Below are 18,360 nucleotides of genomic sequence, written 5' to 3' on the forward strand. Positions count from 1 at the left end.
TTAAAAAATGCACAATAATATAGAGTTAGAAGTTATTTAGAGCCGAGTGTGCGTCACCTCGCCCCCCCCAGGTCCAGCTGAAAGGTCCTCTGCAGGCTGGCAATGCTGGCGTCCAGCGCTGCCAGCCCATCCCTGAACGCAGCCTCCGCCCTGCTGTCCAAGGTGGAGCCAGACCTGCTGCTCAGATCAGAACACACAGAGCCGTCTGCGTGGGACAGGAGCCCCCACCCCCCCGCCTGGACCTCATGTGGACAAAGTGATTGGTCGGTCAGGGTGACGTCAGGATGGGATGAAGTGTCTCTCAGCGGGGTGTCCCCTATCTCTGCAGACACAGGCTGACCCAGGGACAGCAGGAAGTGTGTGATGCGTTCAGGGGGGGGCTGCTGTCTCTGCTGCTGTGGGAGGAAACAGGCTTTGGTCGACTCCAGACTCTGAAGAACCCTGAAAAAGACAGAGGAAATTATACCCTCTTTTCACTCACTCTTTCTCCACACACACACACACACACACACACACCTATTACAGTTTTCTCTCTCTTCCAGTCGTTGCTGGGCGAGTGAAGAGTACACAGTCTTCTCTCGCTCACTGTCCCGCAACCTGCTTCGAGTGGCCTCCAAGTCTAAACACACACAAACAACATAAAAAAAAGTATTGGATTAAATGACATGTTCTTTTTATATTCAATCTTAAGTGAATTATAACTGTCATTGCTTGTAGAGCCGCATTATTACATGTGTGTGTCTTCATTTGTCTGCAGCAAGCAGGAGAGATAACACGTTTTCTACCAGTGGAAAGAGATGTTTTACTAATGTTGATGTCTCACAGGCCTTAAACAAGACATTCACAACAGGACACAGAACTTCAGAGTGATGTAGGTCCTCAGCTCAGAGCACACATCTCCACCTGCTGTAAGGAGTGTGTTCTCGTCCTCTTTGTCCCTCAGCTGGCTCTGGGTGTCCCTCAGGTCTTTCCGTACTCCCGTCAGCTCCTCTTGCAGCTCCTGCAGCCGGGACTGAGCGCCGTCCAGCTGCTCCTGCAGAGAACACACTGTGGAGAGGAGCAGGGGTCAACCAGAGGGCAACTCAACACACACAAATACACACACACACACACACACACTTTACCTGCAGAGTTATTGAGGGGCTCCATGCTGTGTAACGCTGCCTTCTCCCTCTCCTTCAGCTGCTGGTTCAGAATCCTGACACGCCTGGAACACACAATGTCTTAGTGAAGTTGTTTTATGAGTTATTCTTCATGTTTATTATAAGTGTGAGTGTCCATAAAGTCATGTTTATGTGTAATAAAAGACAGTGGGTACCTGCGGAGCTGACAGTTCTGGTTCTGTACTGATGAGAGGTCCACTGCAGTCTGCACGGGACCCCCAACATCCATCAGCTGGGAGGACAGGCTCTGCTCCAGATGACTGAGCAGCCTCTCTGCTGCACTACCTACACACACACACACACACACACACACACACACACACACACACACACACACACACACACACACACACACACACAATAATGAATGACATGTGTCATGACCAGAAACTGTCAAACTGTCAGACAGACACACACCTTGTCCTGTGATCAGAGCCTTCAGCTCCTCCAGCAGATTCTGCACCATCTTTCTCTCCCCGACGCGCGTGTCCTCAGTAACCATAGCAACGTGTCCCGTCTCCATCTGCGTGTTTGGCATCACGACGCTGCAGGTGTGTGTTTGTCTGACAGCCGTGTGTGTGTCCGTGTCTCTCACAGGTACACACTCCTCCTCTTCTACATCACAATCTGACAGACAGGATGTGGGCGGAGCTTCAGAAACAGCCTGAGGCTCAGACTGAGGTGGGGGGACGGAGGTCTGGGGCGGGGGTGGAGGGGTGGGGGGCTGAGGTGGGGGGATGGAGGTCTGGGGCGGAGGGACGGAGGGCTGAGGCTGGGGTGGAGGGGTGGAAGTCTGGGGCTGGGCTGGAGGGGTGGGAGGGCGTAGTTGCAGGGTGGGGGCTTGTTTCTGAGGGGGGCGGAGCTTCTGTGGTAAGACGGCAGCAGCAGCTGGTCCTCTCTGTTCTGGAAGTAGCGATAAAGGGAATATGGAGCAGAATTAGGAATGTCAATCAATCATTGAAATTCATAGACTCACTGCTATCGCTAATGGAGTGTGTGTCAAAGTGGGACAGTCCCTGCTCCGTTCAAGAGCAAGCAATACTTCATATACATCTCTCATCCCTTCATTGAGACTCCTTTGAAGATGTTGCATAATGATCAACTATGAAGCTCACACATGAGGATATTTCATATCTATGTCTTTATTAGTTATATTACTGTAGCTTTACACAATAATGTATGCATGTAATGCTTCAGCACTTCTAAGAAAGAGTTTTACAAGTGTAATAAGTACAGAGGTAGAAGAAGTACACGGACATTTCATTTAAGTAAAAAATAGAAATATTTGTTGCAAGTAAAAGTCATGCAGAATCCTACTTTAGTCCAAAAGTATTCGTATCAAAATATACTTAAAGTACCAAACGCAAAAGTACTAATTGTGTGTAATGTCCCATTTTGCAATCATATGCATTTATTTAATAATTATTATTGATGCATTAATGTGCTTATCACAGCTGGTAAAGACACACACACACACACACACACACACACACACACACACACACACACACACACACACACACACACACACACACACACACACACACACACACACACACACACACACACACACACACACACACACACACACACACACACACACACACACACACACACCTGTGTTCCCAATGGTGTTCTTCCTTAGTGAGGTGGAGGGTCTTGATTTAGCGGCTCCCAGCTTTACTCTTTTAGGAAGGCCTGGCAAGGGTTCTACACACACAGAACACACACAAATACAGGAACACACAGACCACACAAATACAGGAACACACACACACACACACACACACACACACACACACACACACACACACACACACACACACACACACACACACACACACACACACACACACACACACACACACACACACACACACACACACACACACACACACACACACACACACACACACACACACACACACACACACAGTACCTCATTATGACAGACAGGTTAGAAGCAGCGAACCAGAGGACAGTTGGTCTCTTGCTTTAAAAATACATGTTGATCAAATAATAAAGTGATAGTTTGAGCATTTCTTGTAACAAAGCATTGTATGAAAACCCTTCTGACCTGCCTTCTCAGCCTGAAGCATGCCCCCGAGCAAGGCAGCACAGCGGTCCAGCCCCCGGTGCAGAGTGGTGACCTGAGGGACAGAACAGAGTCGTCACTACACACACTTTCACCACCACCATGGGGAGACCACGTCAGCATCTGTACACTTGCTGCTAGTCTGCTAGCATTATGCCCGTTATGGCGTTGACCTCATCCAATTACATTACTTTCAGTTGTGTGGTTTGTTTACATTTTACAGTGACGGCACTACTTCTTCTTCTTTGGCACGTTAGAGCCCACTACTATTGCAATGCTGCCCCGAGTGGCTGTTATGTAAGGGAAAAGAAAAGAACACCTTCATGGGGGGGGCTGCTGTCTTCATGCCGATCTAGATCCCTCCGCTTCGCGTCGGGCTCCTGATCAGCCTGTCGGTGTTCTTTTCCCCTTAATGATCGCGTCGCTGCACATTATCCCTTACATAATGTGTGTGTTCGTTCGGATGAATTTCTTTGAGCTACGACTTCTTTAACCTCTTCGTAATGCAGACTGAGCTCTGTGTAATTATTTATTATGTTTAAGTGTATTCATGGTAATGCTCTGGGATTTGGTGTCCAGGGCTGCTGGGCCTTCTTAAAGGTTGTTTTGTGTTTGAATGTTTTGTATGTCTGTTTTACATTAATGGTTGAATCTAGCAATCTTTACAATCATGAATCACATTTATGCGTAACAAGTGACAGGAACATTATTTGCTATTATTTCCAGACTGGATGAATTAAGGTGTATACAAATCATTCCTTTGAATATCAGGAGCCTATTGCCCAAAATTGATTTACTTTGGATATGGGTTGTTCTACATAAACCTAAACTCATCACACTCTCTGAAACTTGGCTTAATAGTAACATTTCCGATAGTGAACTACAAATCACAAATTATTTACTTCACAGATCTGATAGATGCAGCAGGGGTGGAGGTGTGGCTATTGATGTCTCCTCTGACCTTGTGACTGAGCAATTGCTACTTCTATAGAGCCTCTACATTTTGAATGCGTTTTGAAAATAAATGCTTAACTATTGGTAGCATCTACAGAACACCTTCTTCACCACCCAATTATGTGGTCTTTTAACCACATAATTGGCACTATCAACTCCATTTCCTGCGGAAATGAAATAATATTGCTTGGTGATTTCAACAAAAATTTATCTGATTGATCTGATAGAGAGAAACAACTTTTCAGTAGTCTAAATGTTAAACAGCTAATTAATGAGCCAACTCGTATCACTCTTAGAACCCAATCTCTGCTTGACTGGATACTGGTGTCACAACCTGACAGAATCTTAAAAGCTGGTGTCATGTCGGATTGCTTCAGGGATAATTCAATTGTTTATTGCGTATGGAAAATCTAATTAATTAAACTACCTTCAAAACTAGTCAAAATCAGACAATATAAAAAATGGAATGTTGTTTTATTTAGTAATGATGTTGTTGCCCTTAATTGGGACAGATTTCAACTAATACCTTTTGTACAAGATGCTTGGGATTTTCTGCATAAAGAGCTCACTGATGTGAGAACGGTTAAGGTCAAAGGTCAACATCTCCCTTGGATCAATTCTGAACTCATCAGTCTCTTTAGGGAAAGGGATAAAGCATGGTCGATATATCGTCATTCAAGAACTATAGCCGATTGGAAAGTATACAGGCATCTTCGAAATCTGAGTAAAACCAAAACCCGAAATGCTAAATCGAACTATTATAAAGAATCTCTCATATTGGACTTTAAGAATCCCAAGCAATTTTGGACTAAAATTAAATCTATTTTAAATAAATCAGGTAAACATTCTATTAATAATATAAGAACTGCTGATACAATAATTCATGACCCATTATCCAAATATTTAATCAGCATTTCGCTAATGTATGTTCCACACTACTATCTGACTCCTATTTGACGACTGGTATTTCTAATAGTAACTCATACTGCAACAGTTATTTTTCTTTTAAGAAGATTCTACCACACGAAGTTCATAATGCTATCACTGAATTAAAAGTGGATGGCAGTGCAGGACTCGATGGTATAGAAAACAGGTTCATCAAATTAACATCCCATATTCTCATGTACCGACTTGCTGATTTGTTCAACCTGTCTTTGTCCACCTGTGAGTTGCCGACTATTTGGAAATGTGCACGCATCATTCCACTGCATAAAGGTGGTGATTTACTTGATACAAATAATTATAGACCAATCTCTATAATCTGTTCTATTTCCAAAGTTTTGGAGAAAATAATTTATAATCAACTGTCACATTATCTCAATACTTATAATATTTTATCTCCGGTTCAATCTGGTTTCAGGTCTAATCACTCCACAACAACTGCCCTACTTACATTTACGAATGACTTGTACTCTGCTGCAGATGATGGTGAACTCACAGGTGCCATTTTTATTGACTTGACAAAAGCCTTTGATTTCGTTGATCGATATCTGCTCTTGGATAAACTTCACGGCATTGGCCTTTCTAATAATACAGTGTTATGGTTTAACTCGTACCTTCACAGTAGAAAGCAATGTGTGGTTGTTAATGGAAAACAGTCTGACCTGTTGATCCAACAAAAGGGTGTACCGCAAGGATTAACCCTGGGCCCACTTTTGTTCTCTATTTACATAAATGATTTATCTTCTTGTCTCATTAATTGTTGTACTCACCTTTATGCTGATGACACTGTCATATATACATCCTAATCTGATTTTTCACAAATTCAGATCTCTCTTCAATCGGATTTTAATATCTTACAATAATAATACTTCTATCACACAATAAACTACTGCTTAACAAAACAAAATCGCATACCATGGTCTTTGGTACCAGGCAGAAGCTCAAATCCAAACCTAATGTAGTAATAACATGTAAGGATGGCACTTCTCTGCATAAAATTGATAGCTTTAAATATCTTGGTGTATGGCTAGACTCTGAACTTTAATTTAAACTACATCTAAAGCAAATACATGTAATACAAAAAGTCAATTACGGAATCTGTGTTTTACACCGCTCTCGCAATTGTGTTACGCTCAGTGTCCGAAAGAGAATTGCTTCTCAACTTATTCTTTCGATTATGGACTATTGTGATGTTGTCTACCAAAATGCACATAAATCAGATCTTGCTCCACTCAACATAGCCTACAATAGACCCTGCAGATTTGTTCTTGGTTGTCCTTTTCGTACACATCACTGCACAATGTATAACCAACTTAAATGGCCTTCTTTAAATGTAAGAAGACACACACATTGGCTTCAGCTAATATTTAAATGCATTTATCTTAACTATCCCCCTTATTTAAAGCAGTATTGTGTACTCTACTCGCCAAATCATCAAGTTAGACATTCTGTTCAGATTTATTTCTCTGTCCCCTCTGCAAAAAAATGCATTGGCAGAAGAGCGTTCATTTTCAAAGCCCCAACAGACTGGAATACTTTACCTGCTGCTATTAGATCTCTTGCATCATTGGATATGTTTAAACATGCATTATCATCTCACTTTCAACTGGTCTGTACTTGTTATTAATGAAACTTATATTGATGAAACTGATTTGCTCGACTGTCTCTCAAATTGTAATGACTGTATGCATTGCTTGAATTTTACTTTGTGTGTGACTGTATGTGGTTTGTCTTGTGTGTCATGTTTTGCATTTTGTCTTTTTGTTTATGTATGTCTGTAAGTTGTTGCTATTGTCGGGATCCCTTTGAAAACGAGATGGTGCATCTCAAGAGGTTTATCCCAATGAATAAACATGTCTATATACATCACACACCATACCCTCTCTGTGGTGTGGCAGTGTCACGTGTTTTCAAGAATTTCTGAAAATCAATGATTCCTGTAGCACACTTGAGTAGTAAGTAGGGTGAAGTGGTTAAACGAGGAGTTTTTGATAGGTCATTTAGTTTGTGTAAGTGTGTGACTTTGGTTAGTTTGAATTCGTCAAACAGTAAAGTCAGGCAGAACAGGAACTCCTGTGTTCTTAAGGGTTCAGTCCCTTTTTGGAAACATAAATATAGCCTCTATCTGTCTAATGTCATGGTGAGACTGGGAAAATACAGTGTTCACATTAACTCATTTACATTCTTTGGTGGGCCTTTCTTTCAAAAGTTTGCCACAGCTGTATTTGACTTTGCCTTGCCAGCTTGGAGCATGCAGACCACCATCTACTGAAACTAATACACTGAATATGGATAACACCTCTTATAAAAGCTTCCATCAGAACATCTAGAGTATCCCCATGTTCATCCCAAAGTATCCTCTCATGTGTGTAGTACCCATCAAGCCACCCTCCTCACCTGGTCCTCAGAGTCTGTGGAGTACAGGGAATATGCTGGCTCAGTGCGGACTGCTGCTCCTGGGTTTGAGGGAGTGCTAAAAGGAACATACGTGTATATAAGAAATATTGGCAGTGACAATAAAAAAAGTGAATGAAAGCTTGTGTTCTCACCGTCTCCTGGAGAGCTGCACTCTGCCTCCTCCGGTCAGCCTCCCTGACGTCACAACCTGTCAATCACACGCCTGTTTAAACTGGAGGACTGATTCCAGGTCTGTCACATGTCGGAGCTACCTGCGTATACCAGCCGCTGACAGCACTTCTGCTTTCAAAAAGAGCTTTTTTTTAGTTTAGTTTGTGTAGCAATGTTATGTTGTGGTCCACATAGTAGTTATGTTGATGAAGCTAAGCTAACAGGTGGCTAGCTTGTGTGTTCAGTTTAGCTTTATTCGGTCTTACCTTTCCTTTAGCTGTTCCTCTCATGGTGAACTAGCTCCTGCACTCTGCTGCCAAACACAGAAGATACACTTATTATTTCAACTATTCTGTATTGTTTGTTTTTACATGCACGCACAATGTTATGCTCCAACTTCCGGGTGAAGTCCCACGTTTTAAACAGACACGAAGCAGCGGACCAATCAGAATCTGAGCAGTGGGCGTTGCTATGGAGACGACGCAGGGCAGAGCCTTAATAATAATAATAATAATACATTTATTTTGTTAGCGCTTTTACAGGTGCTCAAAGATGCTTTACAGATATAGTGAAAAGAAAAGAACAATTAAATATATATAGTTAAAGTCAAATAATACAAAAACAATCACACATTAAAAGCCAGACTGAAGAGGTGAGAGGTCAGTGCCGTCTCTGATGGGTTGTGGGAGTGAGTTCCAGAGGGAGGGGGCAGCGACGGAGAAGTCTCTGTCGCCCCAGGTCCCACCATGTTCATTCATTAATCAGTTATATAGGCTCTATCAGTTTATGCTACTTCATACTGCTACTCTACTACATTTAGGCAATATTGTACTTTTTACTCCACTACATTAAATTGACAGCTTTTACTCTTTAGATTTAGACAACTGATAAAACAAATCAATTATTGAATAAACGTTGAAATATTTATAGGTTAAGATATCCAGCAGTAGTACATAAACAAATCTAATCCAAATTAGCTCCACCTTTACCATATAATAAAAAAACACCCATCAATCATAAAAGTAACCCAGAAACTCAATATGATTCTAAAATGGGATAATACGCATGAGTACTTTGACTTACTTGGTACTTTCAATATAATTTGATGCCGATACCTTTGTACTTTGAATGCAGGACTTTTACCAAAGCACTTAAAAAATGTACTAGGGCTACTTTAAAAACTCAATACACTACCAATTCAGTCATTTAAAAGTGGCATTAAACATAATTGATATACATGTAGGACTTGACACTGTACCATAGCCTAGCAAACCTGTCAGCAGGAGCTACAACAATACAATCATTGTGTAAATTGGGAATAAAATCGTGGTTATTGCAATCTTCTAAATCTTAAAATGCAATATACAATCTATTTTTGGCCTTTTCCCTGAAGTTGTACACAGAACAAAATGTATAGGTTATCTTACTGTTTGCCACCCAATGTAATGTCTTACACCACAATGTGATGTTCCACTGCAGCGTCTCAGAGTACATCCCACAGTACCTAACACTCTGGGTTTCTGAAGGGGGTGTATTCTGTTTGAAAAGCTGTGTTGTTTCTTGCGACCTCGAGATCTTGATTTTATAATCACTGTGTCACTGAGATGCTTCATGTTCATATGAACTGAAATGGCCTTGCAAAACTCATGATCTATTATGCATCACTATTCATTCACTTGCACTGTCATGTTTATACTTCTTTATTATACTTGGCCATGTCTGTACTTTCTTTGTGCAGCTGTGAGATCTCTGCTGAGCCATGTCCTATAATCCTTTGCAAGCTATTGATCAATTGACATTAGGCAGCTTTGACAATATCATCTATAAAATGGACTTTGGTCTTTCAGATAAGACTATTTAAAAGTATGAAATTATGTTATGAATAACAAGTACTCCAACAAGTGTAGGCTTTGAACAAATATTATTTATTAGTTCTTGATTGTAGTGATAAACAAAATAAGTAATAACATTGGAATATTAAACCAGACACCTTATGTTCCTTAACTCCATTAAAAGGAACTTCTTTTCCACAAGTATCCACATTATGCTGTCATGAAGACCCATTAGGTTGTCACATCAAACAGGACCTGGTTTCCCATTAACATCTCTCGTGACTTAACATAGTCTTATCTGAAAAACTTCAAACTAAAATACTACAACAAGCTGAACACATGAAAAGAAAAATAACTCCATTCAATGTCAAGTGCTTGGCTCAAATGTCTCTATTCCCATTCTTCATCTTCTGCAGCAGGTACAGCAGCGGCCTGGCTCTTCGCTCCGCTGTCAGCGGATGATGCTCCCTGAGGACAAGAGGGCACGGTTGGGACAGAAGGCTAAACTGATAGCAAACGTTCCAAGAGAGAAAAGTAAAGCAGTCACCTTCCTGGAGTCTGTGGAGTTGAAGCCCTTGAAGCCTTCAGATCCGGAGCCGCTGAACGCAGACTCTTCCAGCCAGGAGGGCACTTCCTGCTGGGCCTGTCAATCAAAGACAATCCAAATATCCGTTAGTTGGAGTACTATTCGGGTTTCAATTTCGTTATTCTTCTTTTTTTTGGCTTAATTTATTGAAATATCCAATATCAACGTAAGAGCTTGTGCCTGCCTCTTCGGGGGGTGTCAACACTTAACCATAAACGTTATCTTTACTTTATATGTAGATATGACTTTTCTCCGTTAATCTCAGTCACGTTGTTTCCATAGCAACAACTTTTAACAGCGCTAACTCTCCTTCAAAATAAAAGCATGTCCATCAAAAATAACTGCAACGAAAGTAACAAACACAATATCCTTTTAAATTTCAAAGAACACTAATTGGGTTATATACATTAACAAATAACTCTAAAACAACAATACTGTAGAATAACAAAATGAATGCCGTGATTAAACCCGAAATACACGTGTTGAAGCGGTTCGCTGCCGATTACTACCGAATATCCGGAGCCTGAAAAATGGCATTCGGGACAGCCCTAAAAAAGGCGCACAGAATACTCCTGTGCTCTTAGTTATTAGTGTGTTAGGGGGAATTATACATTCTTATGCCTGCCTTTAGTAATTCTATACAGAAGTTATTCTGCAAAAACACCCTCAGTATGAATGTTAATTCTCAAGTTGTTTTACCTTGGACAGGATGGTAACGAGGAAGCGGGCAAGTTGGCCATCAGCTTCGGGGTCATAGAAAGACAAGGCCCTCCCAGTGTTCCCGCAGCGACCGGTTCTACCGATACGGTGGACATACTCGTCAATGTTGTCAGGGAGGTCAAAGTTGACCACATGCTGCACATCTGGAATATCCAGACCCCGGGCAGCTACAGAGGTGGCCACCAGGACTGTCCGTCTGCCGGAGCGAAAGTCTGCCAGAGCCTGCTCTCGCTCCCGCTGCTCACGGTCACTGAGGGGAAACAAATACAATCATATCCACATTCAAACCAGGTGTGGATACAGACACCTGTAACCATCACTTACCCATGAATGCTGGTGGTCAGAACATTCTCTTGGCACAGGTAAGTGGCGATGAAATCAGCTTGTCTCTTGGTCGCCACAAAAACCATGGTGCGTTCAGTTCCTGAAACAAACCATCAACATCCAGACTAAGAAAAGCCTATTCATGGTTCAGTTTGCGAGTGAAGACATTATTCAGTCCTGTAAAAAGCAATACAGCGAACAACCTTTTCAGCAACACAAAGTCCACACCGATTGGAACAACTCTAATAATCATTGGCCTTTCTAATAGAGATTTTCAGAATGTGAGAAAGCAAGAGGCTGTTAAATAGTTCAGAGGCTTTACCAGTGGTTTTGAGAACATCAAGCAGCTTTTCCCTCTTGGAGAACTTGGTGACCTGGACAAGCTTCTGCTCCACATCACTGCAGGCTCCGCCCACCACACCCACAGCCAGGAACAGATAGTCTGTCTTCAGGAAGTCGGCCGCCAACCTAAAAAAAAAAACATTTCCATTTTATACATGCAAAGCTCACTTGTACAGTGAAGAGGTGTTTGATCAGGGACAGACCTCTGGATGTCCTCAGGGAAGGTGGCGCTGAACATTAGAGTCTGCCGGTTCTCTTTGGTAGGCATGCCAGACGAGGCCACTAAGCGACGCATGTCAGGCTCAAAGCCCATATCCAACATCCGGTCAGCCTCATCCATCACCAGGTACCGCAGCTTACTGCAGCCAATCTGTGGAGCACCATTAACATTCAGATACAGTTTAAACGTATAGACAACTATAGACTGTGCAACTCTGACGTCAACCTCAGAGAAACACATCCGTCAGTTTACCTTTCCTCTTCCAATGACATCCAACAGTCTCCCAGGTGTTCCACACAGCACATTGCACCCCTTCAGAACATCTCTTATTTGGTGTCCAGTGGCGACTCCACCATAAACCACAACTGGACGCACACATGTCCTACAACAGTCAGAGCACACGAGAAAACAAACTTTAATGTGTGGGTTGCATTTGAAATTGTGCTGGGTGTTACAAGGAGTTTAAGGTTATAATGAATATTAGTCAAAGTTAGTGGAAACATACCCAAAGGCAAACTTCCTGGCCTCCAGGTAAATCTGATTGATGAGCTCCCTGGTGGGGGCCACAATGATGACCTCGGGCTCCTGCAGCTCACTGAAGGAACTCGCTGCCACGCCGTCTGCCATCAGCTGCTGCAAGATAGGCAGGAGGAAAGCAGCCTAGCGAAACAAACATATGTTAAAAGTGTATCGACAAGCTAACTCCAGTCAGGAAGTCATTCTCTTATCTCACCGTTTTACCAGATCCAGTCTGGGCACAGGCCATGAGATCTCTGCCAGCAGAGATGATGGGGATGCCATACTTCTGAACGGGGGTGGGCTTCACATAACCAGTTTTGCTGACATTTTTTCTAAGTGACTCGCACAATGCTGCCTCCTCAAAAGTCTGAAGGAAAAAGGTTTCAATCAGCAAAAGATGAAAAACAGAACACACACCAACAGTTCATATTTGTTGCCAACAATAAAGTCCATGAATAAAATCCATCTAAAAGGTTGCTGGAGTTCCACCCTTCAGATTGGTATTGTAAGAAAGGCCAGGGAGCTGGCAGCTCATCCTGAACATATCATTTGTAAAGTCATTTTGTTTCAATGTAGAAATAGGAAGCCAGTGGAATGCTGTTGTGGATTATTCAAATATCATGATTTTACGAATTTGTAAACCAAGTGCTTTTTATTTCCGTCTGACCAGCCGTCAGCTCAGTGAAGTCTCACCGTGGACTGAAGTCCTCGTTAGGTCAACAAATAACAATTATCCCTTAAGACCAACAAACACGAGGGAAGACATTTGCATTTACAAATTGTAATCTTTGCGGCATGTGTGACATGCACAATTATAAAAACATGTTACTAACATTGTTATCCATCAAATGTAGATTAATACCAAGTACAAAATCAAGTTGATATGTTAAATGTCTATTCATCACCACTTACCAAAGTGTCTTTAATTTCTCAATGCAAACCAGTTACTACAAATAGAGCAGCGTTTGTTTTTCAACCAATTCATTATTTAGCACTTAGTCACCATGATAGCCGGCGGGGGGTTACTTCCACTGACATCCACTGTGATGTCATCATACTTCGCAAAGTTGATGCCTTTCTCATAGTGGGCGAAAATGGATGCTTCATCTTCGGGGAGTGCTTCAGGAACATACGTGATCCTTGGTCCTGTAATACAAAATAAAATTATTTGTGGTTCAGAAAACAAACGACCTTTATCATAATGCAGAACACTTTAATATCAGGTCATTTACTTACTTTCTTCTTCACCATCTTTCTTTTCTGGATCTTTAGAATCGCCTGTGTTAGATTAAGATGTCAGTCACATCAGACATTTTCAATTCCCAACTAAATTGGTTAAAATCATCAAAACACTTATTACTACCTCGAGCAAAGTAATCCTCATCTCTCCCTCGGTAGCCTGAAAACAAACGAGACATGCTGGACATTTCTCAAGAAAGACAGAGTTTTAGGATGTGAACCGTTTGCTTTATTACCTCCTCCTGAGCCTCCTCCTCTGGGTTCATCGTCTCCACCTTTAACACAACCATTAACCGTAAATCACACTTCAAATTAAGATTACATAATAACTTGCAGTTAGAAAACGAACTACAAGCTAATATCCTTTTTCCCCATTATGACTAAATCCATAAATACCTTGTCGGAAACCTCCTCTGCCGCCTCTTCCTCGGCTTCCGCCTCCGAACCCTGTTCAGAGCGTATAATATTCAAATCAGATTCACATTAAGAAGATAAAACAATTACTCTTCTGGGATAATGTATAACTTGACGGGGCTAAAAAAGAAGAAAAAACGTACCTCCACCTTCCTCTCCTGTAAAATAAGAGAATTAACACATTTATTTTGGTTAGATTCAATCGGAGAAACAAGATTAAGCAGAATTACAACTAAACCTATATAAATAATTACCATTTGATTCACTGCGATCCGCCCTGTCAAACCCTCTTCCACCGCCTGAAAGGATAAACATACCATCGGGACACAACATATTTTAGACACGCATCAAAGGCATTCAATCGTAATAGAAATCTGTCAACTGACAAACTGCTAAAACAATCAATCCTATGTTTCTTGTAGAATAAATGCTACAACTCCTCAAGACCCCTTGTGAACTACAGCTCATGCACTGACTGTTTGGATAAATTCAATTCACGTCTCACCTCTGCCTCCTCTACCTCTAAATCCACTCCTGTCTTCCGAATTTCCACCACCTGCAAATAACAAATTGGAGGATGAGTGGCACCAAGGACTGAGCCATTGCTATCTCAACACAATACTTGCTTACCATTCCCAGTCTCTGCAAAACAAAGGTCAAAGCACCAAATGAGTTAGCCTGCTTAAACAATGCCTATGGAATTAAACTTCCTCCCCTCTGAGCATTAAGGGGGTCTTTTTCTTGAGTTTATAATAAAGGTCAAACTGTAAACCGTTAAGATGACTTAATGCAGTCTTGCACACCTTTTTTTGTAGTCTGCTTATTCTTACGGCCCGTCTACACTACAGCGTCGAAAGCTCCAATCTGCCCATTCACTTTCAATGGGGTGACGTCACGTAGCCTCGCTTTTTCGCCGAACTGAATTGTGGGTAGCAGAGCGGTCCGTCTCAGGCGACGCCGGAGTAGCCAGCGCCAGCCAATCAAATCCCGTTTCCCAAAATCTGACAGCTGAAGCCGTAGCCAATCAAACCGCGTCTAAGCTGGGAGAGATATCCCGCCGTTCATTTCTATATTTCAAAAAAAGTCGGAGGAGAAACTAACTATCGCCGTAGCAAATCACCCGGTTTCGTATGACCAGACCCTCTTCACCTACCGGGATACAAACCGGAGGAACCAGGCATGGAGGGAGGTGGCAGAGACAGTGGGTGAAACTGGTAGGTTTTCGCCTGTTTGGGGAGTTTATATATATATATATATATTGCTCCCATACAATCCCCGGGGTTTTTTGCTTTGTATGTCGGGGGCGGGAGATTCATGTGATTGGTTGTTGGCCGTGTTGCTTGAATAAAATCCCCAATCTCCAGACACGCCCAGCTCCAAGCTATTTTTGAAGCTGTAGTGTGGACGCTCCGTTATGATCACTTTAATTTATTGAATTCATCTTTTGTCTGTAAAATGTCTCCCATCACAAGTTATTGAGTAAAAATGTGATAGTAACCAATTTATAGGTCAACGTATGCCAGATATTCAGTTACTCAACTTCTAACCATTTCAGTACCCTTTAAATAATATGACATGAATGCAAACCTGAGAATGAGCTTTGGAATCCTCCTCTGCCTCCACCACCTGTGAAGAATCAGAAAAACACTTATTTATATCATTTATATCCTCTAGGGCAGATATAGTTATGGTTCATCCTGTCAACACTTACCCCTTCCATATTTCCCCCTGTCAGAGTTCCAGGAGTCACCTTGTGTACCTAAAGGTGTTAATGTCAAATGATACATCATCCTAACGTAAATACATATCAAATTCCTCCAAATGCTTGCACTCTTATTTTTCATATAGAACAGCCAAATTGAATTCTTAAGGACAGGTCAGTCCATTGTACACGTTATAGAGTGGCTGTACATGCACTCATAATGGCAAATAATGATCACTAAATAATTTACAGTAAACATACCTTCACTTGATTGGCTGGTTACTGTAGTAGTATTACTAGTAGTTCCCTGTAAAGATAATAAACTCACATCAGGTGTTGACCCGACTCAGCTTGACATAATAAGTGACTAATTTTGTTTGCACTTCAACAGTACACTAGCTTACCTCATTCCATTCGTCCATTTTGTTCGCCTTAAAGAAAATCATACCATAAGGTCAACATTCAGATCTCACAACAGGTTAACTATTAACATTACACATATTCAAAGAAGGAAAAGTATTTAGATCAATTTCTTAAGTCAAAAATATTGCACTGTAAAAATACTCTTAAATGTAAAAGTATTTCATTTAAAAAAGGTACTGAAGTAAAGGTATACAAGTATGACCAGGAAAATGTACTTAAGTATAAGGAGTACAAGTTCACATTGCAGAAAGAAAAGAAACTTTAAAATTAATTGGAAATGCAGCATATATTTTTCGTTTATTTTCCACACAAAAATATACTTGTATTAGGGGTTCTTAATTATAATGTAGGATAGTTTAATGTAAGAGTTCATACATTTGTGTGAAAATCAGTATTAATAAAATAACTAAAAGTTTAAAATACATTTAGTTAAAAGTACAATTTATCCCTTTCAATAGTTGAATTAAAGTATTAAGTGGTACAGTATATAAATACTTAATTAAAATAAAAGTACCTGAAATGCGTACGGTACCTGAGTAAATAGTAGTTACTTTCTATCACCGATGTTGGTTTAAGTTGGTTGTAAATCTATCTGAAGGACAACGCCGAACAAATAATTGAAAAACAAAAATGTAAAAATGCATATAGTAAAACGAAGAATTAACATTTAATTCAATTTCTTATTAAATCATCAATTTAAAATGTGTTTTGTTAACACTTACTGTCGTTGGCGACCTCGTGGCTTTAGCAAAGCAGCTGTTAAGCTAACTTGATACGACCAAATATAAATTGCGTAAAAACGAACAAACCTGAGGAAGCATATCACATCCTTACTTGATCTATTCAGTTCAGCTGAAATTCGTACACGAAACCCATTTAGGACAGGCGTTATCAAGTTTAGCTGCTTGTTAAAAAAAGCATTGCTAACACGTGTGCGGCTATCACCACGTGCAGCACCAATGCTAATCTTGAAGAGCAGGACGACTCATTAATGCCTCGACGTCGACGCACTCCAACGAAAGACCAAATTACCATTGAAATGTTTTTTTATTATATTGTTTGGTAAGAACGTGTAGTCCAATTAGAATGTGATGGCCATGTTCAAAAATCACGCCGAATAGCAGCAGCAAGGTGTGGCGCCACACCTTAGCTAAGCTAGCGCCACACCTTAGCTAGCTACAACTAGCTAATTGTAGCTAGCGTCACACCGTGCTGCTGCTAACTCCGCACTAAATACGAAGTAAAATACAATTTTGTGAAATTCTGTTTTTCTAAAACTGTTTAAGGGCCGGTTAGGGAAATACATTGGTAAATATCATGACCATACCTGAATGAATGCTTTTCAAGTGGAATATTGTAGCTTTCTCCCTCGTGGCGTGGCTCAGCTCGGTCAGGACACGTCTGCTCTCGTTGTGTGACGGTGAAAGACTGAGTGTCGCGCGCTAAGTGTGCCTATTTGTGCAGAGATCTGAGGTTGCCAGTTCTGCTTAGGCTATGTCCTGCAAAACTGCAATTTGTTAATAGAAAAAAATATGAATTAAAATGAATCCCGTATATTCAATACTGAGAAAGTGATGTTGCCTCACACTGCGCTTCTGTTACCTTCAGTGTCCAGGAAGTCGTGCACAGTGTAGAATATTAATAATAGAAAGACATGATGAAATGTAGCTTTTTTTGATGACTTTTGCACTTTTTTTTGATTACTTTTTCTAAAAACTGAAAAGTCCTACAAACATATTTCAAGCAGGCAGTGTAAACACTGATAACTATAAACCGTTTATTTTAAGTTCTTCAATATAACTTTGTAATTAAGACGGAAGTAGGACAACACTTTTGTGCACCTGTTCTGTAGTAATGTCTACATTTTATCAAACTGTGCGTGTTTATGTAGACAGGGGAGACAAACTCAAGGCCTTCATTTTATGTGGCCCGCAAGAGCTTGCAAATAATATAATACGTTTATTATACGGTTTCATACCGCTTTACATAAGCACGTTGTCCATAAACTCCATGTCCCACAATGCATCTCATTTTGTGACATGCGCACTGAAGAGATTTGCTTAATTTAATTAATTGCCCTTGACTTCTCTTTTCAGACGTAGTTAATTATGAAGTTATTAGCCTATCCGATAATAATCCAATGCATTGGCAATAATGTAATATAATACATCATTTTAGATATATATAGTTATATAGTCTAAAGTTACAACCGGGCCTTTGAGTGCAACCTTAATGCTAATGTCGCCCCCTATGAAATTGAGTTCGACACCCCTGATTTAGAATATGTTAACCAATATTTAATATAATAAACCATGAC

The 18,360-nt window shown here is 40.9% G+C and overlaps 2 protein-coding genes across 2 annotated transcripts; both read right to left on the minus strand.

Annotated features, from left to right (window-relative positions):
* Positions 1-15: 15 nt before the first annotated feature.
* Positions 16-8,122, minus strand: LOC117460663 (coiled-coil domain-containing protein 14-like). The gene is made up of 11 exons (XM_034102215.1): positions 7,989-8,122; positions 7,704-7,759; positions 7,552-7,627; positions 3,241-3,313; positions 2,781-2,873; positions 1,581-2,066; positions 1,319-1,448; positions 1,125-1,207; positions 904-1,047; positions 517-619; positions 16-441 (listed from the first exon to the last, which is right to left on the minus strand). Exons 1-11 carry the CDS (start codon positions 8,010-8,012, stop codon positions 54-56), a joined length of 1,656 nt encoding a protein of 551 aa, XP_033958106.1. The 5' UTR covers positions 8,013-8,122; the 3' UTR covers positions 16-53.
* Positions 8,123-9,628: 1,506 nt separating this feature from the next.
* ddx4 (DEAD (Asp-Glu-Ala-Asp) box polypeptide 4) lies at positions 9,629-17,460 on the minus strand. Its single transcript, XM_034097989.2, has 22 exons — positions 17,371-17,460; positions 16,025-16,051; positions 15,882-15,927; positions 15,630-15,677; positions 15,506-15,544; positions 14,424-14,474; positions 14,173-14,217; positions 14,062-14,076; positions 13,901-13,951; positions 13,741-13,779; positions 13,629-13,664; positions 13,502-13,543; positions 13,269-13,411; positions 12,480-12,632; positions 12,252-12,406; positions 11,999-12,128; positions 11,730-11,896; positions 11,507-11,652; positions 11,185-11,284; positions 10,840-11,110; positions 10,102-10,197; positions 9,629-10,022 (listed from the first exon to the last, which is right to left on the minus strand). Exons 2-22 carry the CDS (start codon positions 16,040-16,042, stop codon positions 9,945-9,947), a joined length of 1,869 nt encoding a protein of 622 aa, XP_033953880.1. The 5' UTR covers positions 16,043-16,051; positions 17,371-17,460; the 3' UTR covers positions 9,629-9,944.
* Between the last annotated feature and the right edge of the window lie 900 nt (positions 17,461-18,360).

Source organism: Pseudochaenichthys georgianus, chromosome 2 (genome assembly GCF_902827115.2).
Source record: "Pseudochaenichthys georgianus chromosome 2, fPseGeo1.2, whole genome shotgun sequence".
Taxonomy (NCBI): domain Eukaryota; kingdom Metazoa; phylum Chordata; class Actinopteri; order Perciformes; family Channichthyidae; genus Pseudochaenichthys; species Pseudochaenichthys georgianus.